At 36.4% G+C, this 22,487-nt stretch overlaps 2 protein-coding genes across 6 annotated transcripts in view; one reads left to right on the plus strand and one right to left on the minus strand.

Annotated features, from left to right (window-relative positions):
- The window catches only part of LOC107042880 (transcriptional repressor p66-alpha), a 14,501-nt gene extending 940 nt beyond the window's left edge, over positions 1-13,561 (plus strand). For 2 of the 5 annotated variants that reach the window (XM_015264107.2, XM_015264108.2), the window contains 6 exons: positions 2,126-2,187; positions 2,921-3,433; positions 7,649-7,925; positions 8,072-8,134; positions 8,659-9,092; positions 10,500-13,561. In XM_015264107.2, coding sequence (XP_015119593.1) covers positions 2,138-2,187; positions 2,921-3,433; positions 7,649-7,925; positions 8,072-8,134; positions 8,659-9,092; positions 10,500-11,061 — 1,899 coding nt within the window. In that variant the 5' untranslated portion in view covers positions 2,126-2,137 and the 3' untranslated portion in view covers positions 11,062-13,561. Of the gene's footprint in view, positions 1-1,393; positions 1,509-1,538; positions 1,591-2,125; positions 2,188-2,920; positions 3,434-7,648; positions 7,926-8,071; positions 8,135-8,658; positions 9,093-10,499 lie in introns of those variants that run through there. The other 3 variants (XM_015264109.2, XM_015264111.2, XM_015264112.2) reach the window with 3 other exon arrangements.
- A 1,131-nt stretch (positions 13,562-14,692) lies between these two features.
- Positions 14,693-18,219, minus strand: LOC107042881. The gene is made up of 2 exons (XM_015264113.1): positions 17,917-18,219; positions 14,693-15,766 (listed from the first exon to the last, which is right to left on the minus strand). The coding sequence occupies exons 1-2, from the start codon at positions 18,188-18,190 to the stop codon at positions 15,546-15,548; spliced, it is 495 nt and encodes a 164-aa protein (XP_015119599.1). The 5' UTR covers positions 18,191-18,219; the 3' UTR covers positions 14,693-15,545.
- Positions 18,220-22,487: the final 4,268 nt, after the last annotated feature.

Raw genomic sequence — 22,487 nt, forward strand, 5'->3', positions numbered from 1 at the left:
CCCCCCCCCCCTCCCAAATTGTAATTAAAGCATAAAATGGGATGAAAATTACATCCATAGTTTTCTTCACATTCAATTCAATTTTTGTAAATCAACACTGGAATGATAAGATGCATTCACTCTGCATACTGTGGGAAAGCAATGGCCTTGGCACTCTCCCAAAATTTAACAATTTCATATAACTAACAAGAAAAAGGGATTACAAACAAAAAACAAGAGCATAACACCTAAAGAAAAGTAAAACATTGAACTTTTTCAATTTCAAAACTAGATTTATCCCCGAATCAATAAATTCATCGATTTACCCAATAGATTCGATCCCTTACTGCACCACCCCCGCCCCCCCCCCATCCCCCATCTGAAAAGAGGAATCCTTGCAGCAAAGAAATACAAACAAAACAACTTCAAATGACACAAGAGAAAAAGATACGAGGTCGTGTACGGTTGTCGGCCTGAAACGCCTGTAATTACGTGTATGACGGTCGCCCATCCACCTCCCTCCTCCATGCACTCCTTCTCCTCATCCTCCCTTCCCTCCCCTCCCTCCCTGTCCATTCCCGAATACTTTTCCATTTTAATCCTCCCCCTCCTCCCCCCAAAACAAAAAACAACAAACTAACCCGCACCAGAGTGAGGTCGCCTAAAAAATCGATTTTCCAATATAGTACACGTATGTACCCACTCACATCAACCTATCCACCCTCCACCCACCTCCCACTCCCCCCTTCCCTCTCCCACTGGCCCCCAATGAGTTAAAAGGGTAGGTGGGTGGTTGGGTGGTTTGTATCCCAGGGTGGATGGTGATCAGACTCCCTCCCCCCCTCCCCCCTCCCACCCGGCCGCAATTTGGGAGGGGGTGGGAATAAAGGTGGATGGGTAGTGGTGAAATAGAAGGAACCAGAGGAAAATAGAGAGGAAGAGACATATATAACGACAGAATTTGTATTACTTTTGGAGATAGAATGAGACTTACCCTCCCCCCCTGGTCGCTCTCTCTCTCTCTCACGCATGGCCGTTTGGATAAGGGGGGTGGGGGGAGGGAGGACCAGAGAGTGAGCGGCTAGGACGAGGATTCTCGTCGATGAGAGGGCGACGGGGCCGGTGGGTCAGGAGGAGGGAGGGGGATGTAAAAGGGCGAGGGGAGAAGTAATTAATGTGCGACAGTGTCCCCTCTTTGCTTCTGGTTTCTCTTCAAATATTTCTCTCTCTCTCTCTCTCTCTTGTCTCCTCTTCCCTCGTTACCTCACTCGTACTTTACCTCGGTTTCGTTCTTTCTCTCATTCGAGTTCGGTACACCCGCCCCCCTTCCCCTGCCGTACTCCCTCTACCCCCCCGTCTAGTCCCCTGCATCCTCTCTCACTCATTTTACACAGTCCCGCTCTCTACGCTTAGCTGCCATTGTGCGGAGACGCCACTTCCGAAGCATCAAATTTAATTCCTTCGATACCGTTTAGTTTGGTTCGGTTTGAAGTCACTGAGAATTCTGAGAGAAGCCGTTTAGAGGATAGGTATGGCGAGTTGAGGTGGATTGGGAGGGAGAGAGACAGAGTTGATTCAGGGGGATTTCGGAGTTTTTGAAGTTTTAAGGGGGTACGAATGTTTTTAAAGTTTTGTAGAAATGTTTTTTTTAGGATGAAGATGTTTGTACAGGAATGTAACATGGTTGTACATTTTTAGGAGTTGTAAATTAGAGGAGTATTAGGGTTGTCGATGAGGGGAGATTTACGATGGTGGGAAAGCTTTTTTTTTGCTCTGTTATTGTTTATTGCGGGTGATTTAACTTTTGGGTTATTTATGTTGGGGTTTCGGAGGGAAATGTGAAGTGTGTTGTGGAAGTACAGGAGGTTAGAACGGTTGTAACAGTGTGACCCAAGTTACCGCTAGTTTTTAAGAAAAGTAGGGAGAGTGACGAGGTTGGGGTGATTACGAGGTTATTCCACAATTGAAGGGTTCCACTCAACTTTTTTTTTTTGCAAATCGTTGGGATATTTCGTTTCATTTGTTTTGTCATTCATTTGCGATGAACGGAACAGTTGGGTTTGGCTAATTCTGTGATGATTAATGGGTGGACGTGGGTGGGTGATAAGAATTTATAGATGAGTGATTTTTTTCTGCTCATTTGCAGGAGATACGTAGAATGGAAGCCATGGACTTGGACGGAGATGCTGTCGTTGATCTCAGTGTTAGGTGAGATGTTATTTTGTGATTGTTTTTTATGGTCTTCCTGTGTTATTCGGAATTGGTGGTAAATGGTGATTAGGGATCGAGTAAAATGCAGTTATCGTACGACAGGTGTTTAAATAAAACAACAGGTTTTACTTATCGCCATGTGGCACATTTTTTTCTTCACGTGTTGAACGTTAACACAAGTTGAGTGGAAATGAGAAGGATGTGGGAGTTTTTAATATGCTTGATTTATTCTTATTTTTACGACGTTTTCCAGTTTGTTCGATTGGATGTCATTTATGCAAGTTGAATGTTTACATTTTGAGAAAGTTTAATTATTTATTTTTTATCGGTTATAAGAGAAAACGACAAACTGTCTGATAAGTTGCATAAATTTATTGTATGTGAATGAATTTTCTCTTGATTTATTGAGTAATGTCAGTTGAGTTTTTTTAGAAAGTTTGAGAACTTATTTTTTACTTTAATTACATGAAAACATCGAATGCATTATTTTGTAATCATACCAAATTTTCCAACAATTTTACGTAATTAAAATTAACCATCTGTCATTTAAAATCACTCGAAAATTAATTTATTATTGAAAAGACAACACATTTGCTCCAAAATTCGATATCCTCTTTACCATTAAATTTACTATTGTGAAATGTGCTTATTATTACAACAATTATTTTTGAAAAATTTTTATTTTTCATTGCGAAATCCATCGAAATTGAATTTGTTTTATTCTCGGCAGTGTAAGAAGGGATTCCCCATCAGTACCATCGAATCTTTCAGTGGATAGTGGTGTTCCTCTGGACTTGGGTGTTCACTATCAGACCTCAACAGCTGAGAACAATATTCCAGAACCCAGAAATATTCAAAACTCATCGAGAGGCATTTTAGCACCTAATAAATCATCCGGGGATGACAGAAGACCCAGGCGGAACCTCCGACCAAGAACAGAAAGAAGTTACGCTGAGAGTCCTGATGAGCCTAGGCTCAATGGTTATGTAAATGGAAATACGTCGGATAGTGACGAGGGTGAGATGCCACCTCTTTTGCCGATCAAGGAATTGTCCTCCGATGAATTGGCGGAAAGGGAGAGAACCTTGAGAAAACTCAGGGAAGAACTGAGATCGGAGGAGATGAAATTAGTTTTACTGAAGAAGCTCAGGCAGTCCCAACAGCTCAAAGAAAATATTGCCGCTGTACCTAAGACAGCTAATAAATTACCACCGCCTGTTACAGTACAGCCAGCACCGCACAGGTATTTTCATAAATTTATTTATTGCAATTAAATTCTATCCATTTATTCGTTTAATACTTGATGAAGAGCCAACGGCTTAAGCCAATAATAGGTTCCAAAAATTTATAAATGGCAGATTCTCCCAAATATCGCCTTGGCTTTCGGGGTCAAAGTTTTGATTGGGCTGCAAGTTTTTCCCCTTATTGTACACGTTCTGGAGAGCTTTGTCCTAAATTTTTAACATCATAACTCTGTTAATAGTGGATAAACCTCAGATGGAAGTTTTTTCTAATTCCTTTTCAATTAAATCTGACGGCTGCAATTTCAATTTTACAAAAAAATTCAGAATTTCCCGAAGAAAATGTAAATTTCTTGGTTCCATCAGTCCTTGACCCTTAAAATCGACTTTTTTCTTCGCGTTTTCACCGAAAATTTTTAATTGGGATTCCTGATAGAAACTGAATAATTTCGTGATAACCAACAACTATTCAAGGTTTTCTTTCGAATGAAAGCACGGTTATGTGCAACGGTTAGAAAACGAATAAAAGCAATTATGCAAAATTACTTTTCGACTGTTTACAAATAATTTTATACTGTCGTCGAACATTGAATCCTTGAAATTTCCAGAAAATTGTCGATTTTTGCATTCATCTAGTGGAATTGCTCAGCTTGTATCACGAGTTCCAATTTGAAATTTTAGGTGAATGCGTGAAAAAACATGTTCTTTCGAAGGAAGAAATTTATTTTTAATTCGATGTGGTGGAACAATGAAATTCCGGATAATTTGGAGGAAAAAGTCGATTTTAAGGGTCGAGGACTGATGGAATAAAAAAATTGACATTTTTTTGGGTAATTCTGAATTTTTCCTTAAAAAAAACAATGTAGCATTTTTTGGAAAAATTGAAACTGTAGCCGTCAGATTTAATTGAAAAGGAAATGACAAAAAAATCCATCTGCGGTGTCTCCTTTATTAATAAAGCTACGAGGCTAAAAATTTAAGACAAACCTCTCTTCAATATGTACAACAAAGGGTAAAACTCGCGGCCCAATCCAAAATTTGACTCCGAAAACCAGGATGATATTTGAGAGAATCTGCCATATATTGGCGAATCAGTACAGTCAAGATGGAAATATTCGCAATTCAACTGGTATAAATATTAATTATTGAAACACTCATTGAGTTTTATAAACTGGCGAAATATTCGCTAGCGAAAGAATCGACTTACGGGATTGTTGAGGGTGGAAGGGTCAAACAATTATATGTGCAAAAAAATTTCAAATCCGAATGAGTTTGTACTTGACCTGGTAGGCGGAAAAAATGACCGAAAATGACCGGTAATTTTGTCATCTACCACACACCACATCGGCTATTTTTTCGTACTTCACTTGATGTGAAGACATTCAGACACCCCTAAATTCGCCTAAATCGAATCTTCCGTCGGCGAATCTTTCGATATTTTCAGTTCCATTTTGATTTTCATTTTGGCACGTCAAGTGCCAAATTTATTGATAATTCATTGAATCGGTTGACCAAAAAAATAGAAGAAAAGTGATGAGAATGGGTTTCCGAAAATTAATCACGAAAGTTTTTTTATTAACCATTTTTCCTGATAACACAAACGAAGTTTAGTTATGTTCTGTAATTCATCTAATGACAATTGTTGAATTATCTCTATAATGAAACTTGGTAAAAACCAAACGTCCGAGTTTAAAGATATTCGAGAAATCCTGTTGATGAAAATATTAGATTAATTTTCTTTTATCACTTTATTGCTGAGTTATGTATTGATGAAGTTTTATGGACAAGACGCTTCCTCCCCTTTTCCGCTCACTATTATTGCTTCCGAAAGATTCAATACTTTAATTTCATTTCATTCGTTCATTGAGTTCTCATTTCATTTAATTGTATCGATTGGCAAGTCCGACTTGTGATTCGTTAATTCAATATTATAGTGATGATTGCATTACGACTAGGCAACAGAGTTTTTAACACTGCCCATACAAAGCTTTTTCCATTTTTGTAATTTTAATGAAATTTGCAAGGTTCCACATTACGATGTAATTGAAATTCCACTCGCAGACTAGTATCCATTGGAAAGTAAAAAAAAAGTAATGATTTAGACCTTTTGTGATTGCCAAAAAAGATTGAATTATCCAATGACTATCTGCGATCGAATTTCGAATGGAAATATGATCATTTCCTTAATTATGTAAAGTTTTATCAATTTTTGCTTCCGAATGGAAACATTGTAATCGCTCAAAGTTAAGTTTAGGATTTCTTCATGTTATTTCGCCCCATTATAATCCAAAAAGTCCGAAAATGCAATTTTCAAATTTAAGATAAAGGCGATAGCAATAATCATTATTTTGATTTATCTGAAAATTTGCAATAATTCTGTATTTTTTGAAAATGAGAATTCCCGGGACATCTTTGGATATCTTCAAATGAATTCAATCATAGCTTATTTGTGTTGATGCCATTAAATTGAAGTTAAAAGGTGATTACGATAGCCATATTGGTTGATTTGATTTTTATGATAATTGCCCAAAATTCCGATTTTTTCATGAATTTCCCTGAAAGTGAGCTTTCTGATGGTTTCTTCAAATGTGATGGTTCAAATTCATTCAATTGTGTATAAATAACATTTTTTCAATAACATTTTATCGCAGGGCTGAAGGGAGAGATAGAACTATGAAAACGATAATTGGTTATAGTATTGAAGACAGGAACAATTCGAATAATGATGATGATAACTTTCAACTAAGTTGAAAATCCAACAAAATTAGTTAAAAAGAAATTTTATTCAATTTAATAAAATTAAATAAACACTGAATTATACATGATAGAAGGAAATGATGTGCAAAATAACTATACTATATGCAAGACAAAAACAATTTCCCACTTGTTTAAAATATTTTGTACACTTGAACGGCATGACGATCTTCGAGAAACTCATTTATTAAATATTGTCGATCAAACAGTATGAACTTGCTATTGATTTTTTTTATTCTCTGTATAAATACAATCGGATACTTAATGAGATATTGATAATTCATTTTGCAATTAAAAATGTGATTTTTGCAAATGTTTAATCAACATTTTCGTTGTTTTTTGATACTACTGTAACATTTAGAAATCAGAACAAAAAAAGTCTTGATAAACTCATCAGTTTATTTTGCAAAAATCTTCTGAAGGAATAGCTCTAGAAAAATTCATCAGAAAACGTTTCTAGTACCAAATTGCCTGTACTACTTATGAGGTCATCTGGAATTTCATTTGAACCCACTAGATTTTGGAATATTCACTAAAGAAAGGGAAACGTCGGGCGAAGTGGGACGTGTTGACAATTATTACTGTTTTGAAATCAAAAGAGCATAATTGTTTTTTTTTATTTAAGGCCCGAGTGGATTATCTTTCGAACGTTATCTCGATTGTTTTTCCATTTTCATAATGTAAAATATATCACAATTTACATTGGATTTTACATCACGCAGGAGTTCTCAAAAATTATGATTGTACAATAAAAGAAATAGAAAAAAAAAAATCATTTTCAAAGAGCGTTTTTACTGAAGAGTAAGAAATAAATCTGATAGAGAGGAAATAGTGGATGGGTAATTTATCATGGTAACTAACGATCTGGCAGCCATTGACTACTGTGATAAATGACGACCTAACAACCATTACATACATCAAATTATTAATTTGCCATTTTCTCCCTATTGGGTTTATTTCCCAATATTATTCAAAAACACTCTTAGAAAATGTTCAGGTTTTTTTTAACGTTTTTTTTTTGATTGCACAATCATAATTTTTGGTGCCTCCAGGGCTGCGTAAAACTGAATAGCAATTGGAGATCATTTCAGATTACCAAAATGAAAAAAACAATCAAGATCACGTTCGAAAGATAATCCACCCGGGTCTTAAAAACATGGTTTAATAACGGAAGAAAAATGTTGAATTTGACTCGAACGATCTCGGGTTTTTGACAATTGAAGATGATCCACTGCGCCCCACGCCTCCTATTTCACCTGAGATAAATTAATTCAATTTCCAACAGGAGAAGGAACAGTGCATCAGTCGATGTACTAAAATTGAATTAATCTCATTATTTGGTAAATGGATTTTATTGATTCACTCCAATATGCTGAAATATTTATGAGTGCATGTTCAATGAGAACTGTTTCTCTTCTGAAGATTCATCGTTTTCATACAACCTAAATGTTTAATTTCATCAGTCACAGAACCACAAAAGCTCCACCACCCCTGCTGCGAGGTCAGCCTGCACCGAGTAGAAGCAGTAGTCTCCACGCACCACCACCAGGGATGCTCCTACCTCCAAACGTTGGTAGAAGTCCAACGTCGAGTACAGGAATGCCACCAAACATGGTTATACCCCAGCCACCACATCCACGTACAAGACCACCAAGTCAGACTAATGTGCCAACGTATCATGCACCTGCTGACAGAACAGAACGTACCACCAAGGATCCAACACCTGTTCCTGCACATCAGGTGGGTTTTCATGATGAAAAAATCAAAGAAAAAGAAAAATGATAAAAACAGGGAAATAATTTGAAAATTACTGAAACTTTATTCATCGAAGTCATGTTATTTTTGTAACTTCTTCAACGAATTTTCTTTGTATAATTGGAAAGCAGCTGGTTGGACCACCAGAGCCAAAAGTAACTGCGTCAATAAACACGCCTGTCATACCGGAGCAGGTACCTCAATATGAAAAGATTGATGTCTGATTGAGAAAATTAAATTTTTAATTTTTTGATTGAATTGAAAAGGTAATTCTCTCGACGTAGAAGAGACTTTTTCTGTGACTGACAGAATAATTCTATAAAGAGAGATTTTTTTTTAACAAAAATAATATAATCATCTTGCTAAAGAAACTTTTCAAGAGAAAATTTGAAAAGACTTTTTTAGTAGCTGAAAACATTTTTCATAAGAATGGCCCTTTCTTCCTAAAATGAAAATAATCTTGTACCTTGTCTGAGTTCCTCAACAAGTAGAGATAAAAAGCTTCAACAATTGTAAGGAAATCTAAATGAATTTTTTATATGAATTCGTCTCGAGTCTGAACGATTTCGATTTTTTCCAATACACATTAATATGACAAATTCCTTTATCTCTTCTCAATTCAATCACATAAAAATTTTATCATTTCCATTTTCGTAAAATTGTTTCTGTAAAAAATCAATTGGTGAATAAATCGATAATAAATTTTGATGAAATTCAGGAGAGACAGAGGGAGGACAGTCAATCGCCGGCTCAGCGCCAAGCAGCAGCGAAATTAGCTCTAAGAAAGCAATTGGAGAAAACACTTCTTCAGATACCTCCACCGAAACCACCACCACCAGAAATGCACTTCGTACCAAATCCATCCAACACTGAGTTCATTTATCTTGTGGGTCTTGAACACGTGGTGGATTTCATCACTAAGGAGCCAGCGATACCACCACCACCTGAGCCATTTGAGTGTACACAGTGTAAGACTGATTTTACACCGGTTTGGAAATGGGAAAAACCGGCAACTAGTGGTAAAAAGGATGGACCACGTGGACAACATGCGACCTTCTTACGACCACCAGCTGGGAGAGATCCACGCGTCATTTGTGAACATTGTGTCACTACTAATGTCAAGAAAGCACTGAAGGCCGAACATACGAATCGGTAATTTGTTTTCAATTTTTTATTTCTGCTTGTTACTGAACTGGTACAACATAAGAGAGTTTCTGATAGATTATTTAGCAAATATCTTTTGAATTAGTGTATAAAGTATAAAGACAATAATCGATGAATTTATTCAGACCACTCGTTTTCGAAGGGTATTATCTAAATAATCTCTACTCTATTGAGGATCCAAATACTTTCGAACACTTAGCGGTGTTCTATTACGGCTGAAGAATGTTTTATGAGCTTTGGAACAAAGTTTTCAACTTTGTTTTGGATTGTTTGGGATCTTTGAACTTTTAAAGGATGACGTTATTGTAAATCTGTTCTGGACGTTTTGCTGGTCTCTACGAAATAAATCCAAATCCTACGGGTCCTTTTTTTATTTGATAAAAAAAGTCTTCCGCTCCGTGTTTGATTTCATAAATCGTTCAACGAGCTTTTAGCTTCAAAAGCATCACGAATTCGTTCTAGACTATCTTTATGCTATTTTTCCGTTGCAAAAAAAAATTAATTTTTTTTAGTTTAAAAAACCATTTCTAACTTTTCTTCATTACTTTCACTTGATAAAACTTGAATTGTATTTAAATTGTCTAGGAACTTTCATCTGTTAAAACATGATAACTATTTTTATGAAGAAGATATTGTCATTTGATGAAAGCTATAGAAACTCGTTAATACATTAAAGTAACGGCATCAAACTGAAAATTTTGTTCTGAAAAGGAAAGAAAAAAAAATGCGATGGCATAAAAACGTTCTCGCATAGTTAAAAGCCTCCTCAATACTCGAAAAATATTGTCCAAGTACTTTTTGGATTATTCGAACGTGACAGATTATCTAAGCAATGAAACTCATTAATTTTTATTACTTTCTCCTCAAAAATTGTTCTTTTTACGTCGAATAATCTCGCCCTAATTCCAGGAATTTTTTGATTCCATCTTCAATTTCATATATTATTCGAACCTTTGTACGCCGTCAAAGTTTAAAACTGAGTTCAGAACGCTCTGAATTCAAAGTCCGTTGCAAAAAATGCGATTTTACCATCACCTCTAAATGTAGAGCGATATTCTAAAAATTCCCGAACTTATTTTTAATAATCAAATTGTCTCAATTATTGAATTTTCTTCTAAAATCTCCCGTCCCCGTTACATCGGAGCATTAATAAAGGACTCGTTCAGCTAAGTTTTTGATAAATGTCGTGAAACGGATGTATTTTCATCTGCGAAAGAATGCTATAAATATTTCTTCTATTTTTCTAAATATTCCTGAAAGAACGATTCAGCATAAAAGTTCTCTCGTTTTGTCTCACACATTGCTACTCAATTATTCTCTTCCTCTCATTCGTTGACCCTCCACCCCATCAAGCCCCTCTTCTCGCTATATTAACATTTTACTTTCTCTCCGCAGGTTAAAAACAGCATTCGTGAAAGCCCTACAACAAGAACACGAGATGGAGCAGAAGTTGGCGCAAGCAGCGAGTCCCAGTCCGGATCCACCACCCAAACCAGTGCCCAAATCCGTCACTCCCACGAGAAGAGTGGCAACCCCCCCAGCACCTCCCCCCTCAGTGCAACAAGCGCCCCCTCCAGCGCCCACCCCACCCTCTCAAAAAATGCAAGAACATCCACTTGTGAAGCTGGCAGAGGGTGGGAAATTCACTTCCCATCATGCAGCGGCGGCAGCAGCTCTCCAGCAACAGCTCCTCCGAGAACTAGCGAAGAATCCAGTGCCAGGACTGCCACCTCATCAGCCCTTGCCAGCCCACATGATGCCACCCTTCAATCCCCTTCTTTATCCTTATCAACTTGCAATGGCACAGGCCGCTGGCGGCAAGGGCCTCGTCGAGCTCCAGCGCCAAGCTGCTGACCTTCAACGCCAGTATCTCCTTGATATGATACCCTCTCAAGCATCCCAAGGACAAACGAGTCAAGCACCATCCCGCGCCCATCCGCACAATTGGAAAACGTAACCGAGTGCATAAAACAACATTTTAACTGACGGAAAATTCCCGAATTAATTTAATGAAAATGCATGAAAGCATTTCAAAATGCATAAAAGCAATTTGAAGATTCATCATAGCAGTCGAAAATGCTCAATGATGTTTTTTTTTACTTCATCAAGGGCCCAAAATGTCGGGGGAATAGAAGGAGAAAACATTGGAAAAATTAATCGTCGAAATACCAAAGATTTTCTTCGATTGAAAAATGTGATTGGTGAAGGAAATTTCGTTTTTTCGCCGATTGTGGATGTGATCAATGTTTTATTGAGGTGTAACGCGGACTCATCGACCCTTGCAAGAACCCGAGGACAGACATTTGACTGTTATATCAATTGATTCTCCCACTGAATGAAATATTGGTGGTTGAGATGAGTGAATATGTTTTTTTCTTAACGAAATTAAGGAAAAGAAATGATAATGTTTTTAAGGCACTTTGTGGCGATCTTGCAGCCGGGTTTTGTCTCACTGGCAGCAGTACCTGTATTTTGTGTATATCTCTTTATTTTTTTTCCTCCCCCCTCCCCCTTTTTGAACTGTGAGTATTTACTAAGGTCCGCGTCGTTTTTCTGAGGTGAGACACATTTCTTTTTTTTGCGAGTCTTTTTGCGTCTCCTAAATGATGAATGTGTTGGACGGTGTGTGGAGCGAATGGGTTCCGGAGCGTGAATGGAAGAGTGATAAGGCCAAGTCATTTGTTTTTTTCATTCTCTTTAGTGATTTCTAACTTTTTCATTTTGAGAGAAAATTTCTTGTTTTTATGTATCAGATTTATTTGTCAAACCAGGATTCAAGTGGTGGATCGTATTATGCCAATTATTTAAATGATGAGTTGTTTTGGGAGAAAATTTTGACAGACTTTTTTGAAAATGTTTTTGGCATCCAAAAAGATTATTGGACATTTTCCCCTGAAACAACACGCTTGTGAGATAATGCATTAATTGAGAACTTATTTATATTTGAATCGAAGAGTTATGTTCAGTTAATGGCGTAGTTATCTCAATAATCATTGACTTTTTCAATGAGAGAATTTGAAGAGACCTTTTTTGTAGATATCTCTAGATTTTTAGCAACACCACTCATTGCAGAGATAATCACATCGTTAACGTACATATTGTATTTGATGCATGACGTTCCATCACTTCACTCCATAAATAATGCTAGGATGAGGTCGTAAACTATCTCGATTTGTAACAAAATATTTAAATCAATCAATTCTTTCATTGAGAAACTGAGCAGTGTATTTCAGGAACTTGTGTAATTCAAATTTCTTTCACTTTAATTTTTATAATTTATATTCGTTTTCTCCAAGAAGAATAAATTTATTTGTTATCACCATAATTATCCATCTCTCAAAAATAGTAACTGAAGAATGATCAACAAATTCGATCGCTGACAAACTCAAATTGTGAGAAGATAAAAAACAACAATCGTCCAACTTCACTAAAAAAATAGTTATAATAGATCTATAATCTCGATAAAATTCGTATAGAATTACATTAAACTAAAAACATAGGCATAATATCAATCTCTCTTTGTACGTCGCAATAGGTAAATTGAGCTCGAGAAAATATGAACTGAACGTTGTCAACGTATTTTACGTCATTTTAACTCTTCGGAAGTCACATAATAACAATGAAGAACTGAAGGAAAATCTCAATTATAGAATAGAAGAGAGGAGAGAGAAGTGAATTGCACGGCAGAAAATGTGTTTTTTTTTCTTTTGTTCCAAGTCACAACTAACCTGTTATCATCACAAATGGAGACAAAATTGAATGAAAAAAAAGTTGATATATTTTTTTTGGTCAATTCTTTTTCTTTTGGTCAATTTTTAGATAAAAACTTTGGCAGATCCTGAGTTCAACGTAATTCCCAGTTGAAACCCCACTGATTCGTTTCAACGACGAATTCAATGACGCAAATAAAATATATTTGTTTTACCTTGTCCTCTGGATCTGCATTGGTGCTAAGGGGCATAGAGGAAAAAGAATAAAAAATGAATAAAAACTCGAACTGAATAATTTAAATAATCCAATCAATCAATCAATGGTAAAGAAATATTTAGCAATATCCTAGGGGATTCAAAGACCTGATAAAATGTGTTATCACGTGTTCAGGAGTGACTAAAAATTGACATTTTTTCGGCTGATTGAACATTAAAAAAAATTGAAAATAATAATAAATGAGAGAGAGAGAGAGAGAGAGAGAGAGAGAGAGAGAGAGACTTAAAAATGGAAAGAAATGAATGAAAATTCATTGCTCCGAAATTCGTTCTTGGAATCTTTAACACCGTCACTGATTGAATGAAATTTATAAAGAAATATCCACCTCCTTTGCTCACCCCCACCCCCCATTCCCATCATTCTGAATCGCTAGGATTAGCAGATAAATAACTGAATGTTACAAAACAAGAAAAAATTAAAGGTAAAAAAACAAAGGTAAAGAAATAAAGCTTGTCAATGATTGTACTCGATTACTGTTGATTTATTCCGTAATGATGTTTATAGTTTAGTCATTTTTTTGGATTTATAATTTTTTTTAAATGATGCAGTGAAATTCTTTAATAATTATGAAGATATATTGAAAAAAAAAGATTTGAGGAGAAAATGTCGGGATTTATTGATGTTGCCCCTTCCAATTGATGATTAAAACAATCTCATCCTAAACGATGACATATTTCTAGTCAAATATCTGAACATGTTTGAATGTAACTATCCCCAAAATGAGTGCTTCTAGGGCAGAAAGTCCAATATTTCGTCCCTAGGCCAAAAAACTTTTGACGCAGTTGTATGATGCAGGAATAACTATTTCTGTCACCAGGCCGCAATAGTATATTATGTCATCAGGCGATAAAAGTATACTTTATAATCCGAGCCGAAGGCGAGAATTTTAATCACATGAGTTAGATTAGTATATTTCGTCACTAGGCCGAAAAAAACTTTTCTGGCGAATATGAGTTTGCAGCCCGAGCCGAAGGCGAGGACTGCAATCATATGAGCTAGAAAAGTTTTTTTTGGCCGTATGACGAACCGTATTTTTTGTTATGACGGCCGTAGGCAGAGATTCAAGGACGCGGAGCGGAGCGGAGCGTCCGTGAAGCGCTGCCTCACGGCCGGAATGACAAAAAATACTTTTATCGCCGTATGATATCCAATATTTTTCTTCACGCTGATACTTTTTCGCACGTTTCGCGTGTCTAAAACATCCGTTTTCCACAGATTGTGACGAAAAATATCGTTCGATACTCATGGGAAAGGGTTTTTTGGCCCGTGGGATTATGTCACTCATCTTCGGTTCATGCTATAAACCTCAAAAAACACTTTTCCGCACTCGTATCGAAATACGAGTATACGAGTATATTTTATTTGCGTCATTGCATATACTATTTCGATACGAGTGAGACAGAATTTTCACGAGTGTGAAGTTGGCGCCCCGAGGCGAAGTCACATTTTTTTACATTAAAGAAGGGAATTTACATAGCTTTCCACATCTCTGTGACGTCATAGGAAATGATTAGATGGGATTTGGATGAAGTAGGAGGGGAACCGGGATTATTCTCAATATGAATAATCAGAAAATTTTTACTGAAAAAATGGATAGTCCAGACTGGGGTTTGAACCCGGGACCTTCCGATTATGCATCGGGGAGGGATTTTTTACATTAGAAGGGAATTTATATATAGCATTCCACATCTTTGGGACGTCATAGGAAATGATTGGAGGGCTGCCAATCACACAATCTCGGTTTCGCCTCGGGCCGCCAACTTTACATTCGTAAAAATTCCGTCTTCTCTCGTATCGAAATATACTAATTCAACACACGGTTTAAAAAACTTTTCTGGCGAATATGAGGTTACAGCCCGAGCCGAAGGCAATGGTTACCATCATATTCGTCAGAAAAGTTTCTCTGGGCTCTATGTCGAAATGCACTATATTAGATAAATGACAAATGATATCCTTCCTCACGTCATCCGTGAAAAATACCTTTTTTGGTGCTCAAAAAATGTCTTATGAAAAAAATCTCTGCACATTTTTACCCAAAATGATACATGACCCAGAAAAAAACATTTTTAAACGGTTTAAACATTGCCTCCTCAAATCTAAAACCACTAAAATCATTCCATAATTGCTCGGTCTGTTTTACCTCGTAATTACAAAATTACTCCTCACTAATTTCTCATGCACTTCCGAAAAAAATCATTGAAATGAAATGCAAAATCACTGATCTTTAACCAGTAGAAATGCGAGAGTATCGTTAGACGATAGTGGCATGGTGGAGTGAAATTTCCAGCGTGTCAACCAGTCGAGCAGGGTCGTCAATCTTATATGGAAATTCACATTACGTAACGAGCGATATAAATCGTAAAACCTGTGCTTGCGACAGAATTTCACATGAAACTCCCCCGGAATTTGTAATGTCCCCGATAATTTTTTTTTATTCAATCCAATTTCAAACTTTCAAGCCTCCAATGGACGTTCTATCGTTGTTCGCATTGTCGTGACATCACTGGGATGCTCAAGGCATTTTTTAAAATGCTTTGAGCAGAATGGAATTAACGTGGGATGATCGCAGTTGCGACAGGCGGCTGCTAGGTGTGAGCAGCATTTTGAGCTTTCCCGACAACAGGACGCCCACATCTCTGGACCAGCAATTGCACAACTGTAGCAGTAACAATCCCCTAGAAGAAATGAAAAACTCGTGAAACCTCTCTATATAATAAAAAAAATAAGGAGGTTTAAAAATTCAAGTGACGCCCCTGATGATTCTGACCCTTATCTGTGAGCCTGATGGTGTCATTGAGAATGAATTCTTCAGGTCAAATCTTTAAAAAATAATAAGAGTATACCTCATACTATATTCTAGGTAAATAAATATAGAAAAATGAATGATCGCGACTCACGACAAAAGGCGTTGGTTGGAGCCTTTTGTATATAATGAAAAACTCAAGTTTTCAAAGGGAGTAAATCTTTCTATGATTTTTTTTATATAATATACCCAAAATATACCGAAGAAGATTGGTGGAGGGGGGGGCTAAGCCCCTCTGGAAGCGAGCAGGAGGCGAAGCCACTTAAGTTACGGAAATATTATCATTAAAATTTCGATCTTCACTTGCATAGACCGATTGACAACTCAACACAATTGTAAATCGTACAAAAGAAAATCTTCATAAAGTTAATCACTTAAGGATATCCAAGTACGTTGGCGATTTTTTCTCCATTCAAATGCTTTTCTACTTTTGTAGTCGAACATCAGAACTTTCAATTGAGCCCCATTTAACCCCAAGTTTGCGGATATTTTACAGTGATTTTATTATTTAAACTTTACGGGTTATTTAATAAATCTGAAAAAAAAGAAAGTTTACTTTTGGGGAAAGATTTATGGAATAATTTAAAAATTGAAATTTTTGAAAATTACGAGCATTTTCTATGAATAATTTATAAACCATCAATTCTCCACCATAAAACTTATTTGTTCGGAATCGTAATAAATTTCTCCATATTCAGAATTTTACCAGAAATCAATTTCATGCTTAACAAATAAGGTTTCCGAAAGTTTAAACAATTTCAATTATTTATTATAATTATAATTCTATGCAAAATAGTATTTGAATGACGTTGAATGTTCATGATTTTTTAAAAATTTATTCATGCAATTTATTCAACAAATTTGATTATTGAAAATGGTGTCTGGTCTGTACGAAATTGTAAAATATACTTGGATATCCTTATTAAGAAAATTTCTTAGAAACTCTCGAAAAACCATTCATTTTTTAGGACATTAACATCCATCCATTTTAACTTCGTTTTACAATTTATTGATTAATTTTATGTAGTGAGAAGGCAATTTCAATTGACATTTTTTTAATAGAGAATTTGATGTGCACGAGGGAGATCTTCTGACATTTCGTCCTCTGATTGATAATTGCACAATTAATTCAATTTTACTCGCGGCGAAAGAGTTCTTCTGATATTTTCCCAAAACCACCTATTGCTGGGAAATTGGCAAATCTGATCAACACATCCATTTTTATGTGAATAAAAACGAATCAATTTGAGTGTTGAACTCATTTTGATAATTATCTAATTGAGAAAGAAATGTGAATTAACTTATTTAAAACGGACTCGCTTTTGCACAAGGAGGAAACATTTTTAATTGATAATTGCACAATAATACAATTTTCAATCCGATCCGAGTAGCATTCATTTGGATTTAATGAAATCCGTGGAAAAGAAAATTAATTCCATTACGTTACGATCACAGAGACCGATTGAATAACTGGATTGATTGAATAACCGGAAAATTAAGTGTGAAAAAATGTCGTAACTCCCGTTACAAATTCCACCAGTGTCAAACAGAATTCTTTTCTCTCCATGCATTCATTTTAACTTATTTTTAAATGTGATCACTTTATAGTCACAACAAATAATTATCATGGGAGTGGCTCAATTGTCAAGGACGGAGTATTGTAGGTATGCGGAAAAACCACGGTTTTTCATAATTACCGGAAGTTACCGGTAGAATTTGTATTTTGTTGCAATTTTGCGTGCAAAAATTCTCTGTAAGAATTAAACCTCTCATTGTTATCATTATTTTTGTTTTTTGTGCATTTCTATTTTGGGTTTAACTCAGTAATGAGTAACATTAGAAAGAAATGTAGGGATTTTTTCTGAAGTCGAAACAATTTTTCAACAAGAAATGTGTTTTTGAAATTTTCTCCTAAAACCACTCATCATTTAAATTAAATATTCCACGAGATGGAGAAAATCCAATTGTTTCATTAAGTTTATGTAGTTCACTGTTGGGTTCATTAATTTTTCTCATCATTACCACTTGGACAATCAACAGATCTCCTCGCCTCAGCTCTCCTGCAATCCAGACCCTCCTCGCCTTTGGGACAAGCTGTAGTTATTCCCTCATCAATCGAATTTTCACCCAATATTTCATCAACCCTATTAAACGCTCCAGGTCGCGCAAATAGTTTCACCAATTTCTCCAACGTATTCTCCCCATTGTCCTCTATTATTCCGGTACTTTCAGAATTACCGACAAACACACTGAGGATGAGTAGACAAAACACGAGTATTAAACCGTGAAGATGCATTTCCGGTAGGCCAGTGTTTCACTGTTGCGTACGTGATTGCTACTGACGGTCATTTGTAATTCAGTTTTCAGTTTTGGAGGGGGGCTTCATTCAATCGAATGTCCCGCTCGGGGTCTACCAACAGGTGCACCAATTGCTGATTCTGTTGGTACAACTGACTTCAAAAATGAGCGCTCAGGTGAGCGATGTAAATTATTCTGCAAGTTTGAGCATATTTTAACACAGACTTAATATTTCCTTGACAAAATAACCTGTTACAACGCAATGAAGGCCCTATTAGTAAATAATGACATTCATCTGGAATTCGTACAGAATGTTTATAATCACAATTGAATTATCTATGAATTTTCCTAGAATTTTTTCAGATTTCCTTTTCAAGTTATCAACGATTTAAGCCGCTTCTTATACATGGACTCTTACAGAAATTTTTCTGTTTAGTTAGGGGAGGGTGGGGCAAAATGAAACGTTTTGTGATCTTCGCTAATTACCGATGTCTTTGTTTATAAATGAAAATATTTGAATTTGGAGAAGGTCACAAGCTGTTCCATTTTGTCCCACCTTGCCTTATATAGTTTCATGCTAAACAGAAAAATCTCGATGAGATCCCATGGACAACGCGCGACTTCAATTGTTAATGACTTGAAAAAGAAGTTCGAATTTTTTTTAGGAAAATTCATAGACAATTCAATTGTAATTATAAACATTCTATACGAATTCCAGATAAATGTCATTATTTACCTACCTTCGCACGAAACACCTTAACCCGTAAGCGCGCTCTTTTTAATATCTCACTCGCACTGCAAAGACGTCATATATGCTGACTAGCGTTGCGTGAACGAAATGCTGATAGTCAGCGTTGGGCGTGTAAATTACGTTGGTAAATTACCTCGACGGGTTTTTAGCATTTTTTACATTACTTCGAAAAGCTTGCAATTTTCGGTTACTAGAATGTTTTATTTTATTCCGACTGACGAAGACGCAGTATTGGGCACATAAATATCATAAAAAATAGTATATCATGTCCCGAGGACAGATAAACCACAAATTTTAACTTCACTTTGTTCGGTTAGAACGCGGTTCTCGGTAGTTGAGGCATAAAATATTATTTTATGTCCCTAGGACTGTAAAACCGCGATTTTAACATCGATTCCTTCGGTTAAATCGCCATTTCCGGGCCAGAGACATAAACTATTGTGTATGTCACACGGCGATTAAACAATTTAGCCCCATTTGTCAGAAAATACTATCATCGCCTGGTGACATAATGTACTATTACATCACGTGGTACGATTTACGGCATTTTAGGAAGCTCAAAAACATGAGCCTCATACCTCATAAAGAGTAAATTTCACGAGAGTCAAACGTTGCAAAAGACCAAAGTCACAAGTCATCTCCATTGTGAGAAAATCAGAGTCAATCTCATTATCTATTGAGCTTTATTGGATTCTCCACTTTATTATTTGGAGCCCCGGAAAAGCCCAGTTGACTCTGAAAAGGACCATTTTGTTCTGAAGAGTCCAAAACAGTTACCAAAGACAATTGAATTAGTTTTGTCACTTAAGAATGCTGAATGAAATAAGTTAATGTCAAGACAAAAGATGATGACGCCATGAATTCAATAGAGATCAATAAATAATGAGATTGAACCTTGTAAAATTAATCCCTTACACGGTATGAGCCTTACGAGGTGTGACACTCGAGACGTATGATCCTGGCGAGCTATGAACCTTGTGAATTTTATCACTCTCGCGAGGTACAATTTTCGCGAAGCTTCACGGTTCACGATAAAAGGTACCATCGGCTGATTTTTTACATTCTTTACATTTATTACGTAGATTACGGGTTTTTTACAATGTCATGTAAAAACTACGATTATCCTGAAATATCCTCGAAAGACAAATGTTCAGGGGAATTCATAAAAAATAATTTGTTAGAGAATTTTATAGTCTACGAACACTGTTCTTTATCATTTCTCTTTAAATCCACTAGTTCGAGAATAATTTGCCAATTATAATTCCCGCTCCACTTTCTTATTTTGTGGTGGCGAAGGCTTGTCGGTAAAAGAGGAACCATTAATCCAACAAATGAGAATTGCGGTGGATGGGGGCAAAATCCCAAAGGTGTTATGTCCTACCGATGTTACTAGGAGGACAGTAGCGCCGTTGATTTTATTTCAGCGCCAAAACTTGAATCTGGATCCGTTAGCCGCTAAACCTCTGAAGAGGACTCCATCGAAGACGACTCGTTGATAATCAGGATAATTGGATTAGGGTTAATTCGTTGAAATAAATCCAGTACACAAGTGCTTAGGAGAGCACATCAAAACTTTATTCCACTACTTCAACTTTTCTTCAACTTCACCGTGATAACATTAACTTTAGAAAACTCTATATTAATAACTTTGAACTCAAGAAAAACTAATTTGAAGAGAGAAGCTGGAGGTTCGCTATATCGAACAGCCACGGTGGGACTGACTTAATCTTAAACTTATTTCTAAGGGTTGGGTCCAACAACCCCCACTTAACGAAAAGTTGCGCACGCAAGCTTTTAACTGAAGCCAAGGCAAGAGTCAAGGCGCAAAAGAAAATAGGGAAAGGGAAAAAGGGGCAAAAGGAGCTGAGGAGAGCGTGTGACGTCACGTTCTGCGTCTTGGGAGGGTCTCAGGCCCTCAGCCTGGCAATACAATGAACAAAGGAGAGCACACGTGTTGGAATAGAGAAAATTTATGATACACAGAACGGAGATTTTATGACTCTAACTGTCATTCTGTTGAGTGAGTATTTTTCTTTCGAGATTTGGGTTTTCGGAAAATGTTTACGTGACGAATTTCAAGAGTTGTAAATAATTGAAACAAAGCTCAAGTGTTTGACATTTATGTTTTCTGTAACGGTTTTTCTCACGCCCGTGAAGTTATTTCTCTTCCCTTGTTCATTGTGCTGTGTTCTTTCTTTTATTATTTCTCATATTTTATTTTGAATTTAATTAATTATTCGATTAATTTGAATCTCGCGGACTATTACCGTTAATAAAAAGCGCCATCTATAAACTTGGACCTCAGGACATCACAAAGGGTCAAAATCCCAAACCGGAAATGAGGGAGGGGGAATGCTGAAGTAAGAAGAGGTGCCATCTAACGATCGGAGTGAAATATAGTATCGCCTTGTTCCTGCAGATGGCGGATGCAATATTAAAAGAATGTTGAAATCAAAGATTTTCTTCGTTTTGAAGGCTTCGAAAATCACGACGCGATGAGAATGCTACCGGGAGCGCCCAGTATTTTTTTTTTCACGGGAAATATTGATCAAAGAGCAAATTCATTACAACAATAATATTCCGTGGCTATCGGACGCTATCGGAACAATTTTCATTAAAAAGAAATGTTTTGCAACAGTAGCAANCCAGTAGCAAGAGTTGATCGGGCGAGAACCGCTACAATTTTTTTCATTGAAAAGAATAGATTTTCAACAAATTTTTGACAACATTTATACATGCAGTCTACCGGGTGGAACCGGTACTTTTTTCCCGAGGGAATATTATTTTTCCAACAATCTTTGACAACAATAATATAGGCAGTCTACCGGACGAAACCGGTACAGTTTTATTTTAGAAAGATATCTTTTTTTTGCATCGAAAGCTTCCATAAAAATGTAAGCCACAGTCTACCGGGTGAAACCGGTACGGTTTTTTGCCAAGGAAACCATAAATTTTCAACAACAATAATATAGACAGTCTACCGGGCGGAACCGGTACAGTTTTATTTTTTAAAAATATATTTTTTTTGCAACAAATGCTGTCATAATAATGAAACCAACAATCTACCGAGTGAAACCGGTACGGTTTTCTGCCAAGGAAACTATAAATTTCCAACAACAATAATATAGACAGTCTACCGGGCTGAACCGGCAGTTTTCTGCCAAGGAAACCGTAAGTTTTCAACAACAATGATATAGTCCAGTCGGTGGGCGTGAAAAATCGCGTTTGTCGTCGACTTTACGAGATTAGTCACCGATTTTGATGATTTTTTTTTTAAATGCTCAGGAGAGCATATAAATGAAATGTGGCCTAACGGCAAGGTGTGCTTTTTGTTTATAAACAAAACACGTATTGAATAGGCATCTTTTGATTGGAATATCTCGGAAACTATTGAGAAGTTATCGAGACATATAGCGTAAGTTATTCAGAGAATTTAACGACGAACAAAATGATTTTTTACTCATGTTTCTACGACCAATAGTTTGCGAGATATTGAAAATTGTTGTTTGGCGCGCGCTGCTGTGCGCGCGTTGCGTCATGAACA

This window comes from Diachasma alloeum, unplaced genomic scaffold, assembly GCF_001412515.2.
Source record: "Diachasma alloeum isolate Michigan unplaced genomic scaffold, Dall2.0 Dall_scaffold_00533, whole genome shotgun sequence".
NCBI lineage: Eukaryota > Metazoa > Arthropoda > Insecta > Hymenoptera > Braconidae > Diachasma > Diachasma alloeum.

Bases quoted from the DNA above. Each gene is read 5' to 3' on its own strand.
- LOC107042881 (XM_015264113.1), bottom strand. From the start codon at position 18,190: ATGCATCTTCACGGTTTAATACTCGTGTTTTGTCTACTCATCCTCAGT. The intron at 15,767-17,916 runs GTAATGATGAGA...CATTTCTTCTAG, and splicing joins ATCTGTTGATTGTCCAAGTG to GGGATTGTTACTGCTACAGT.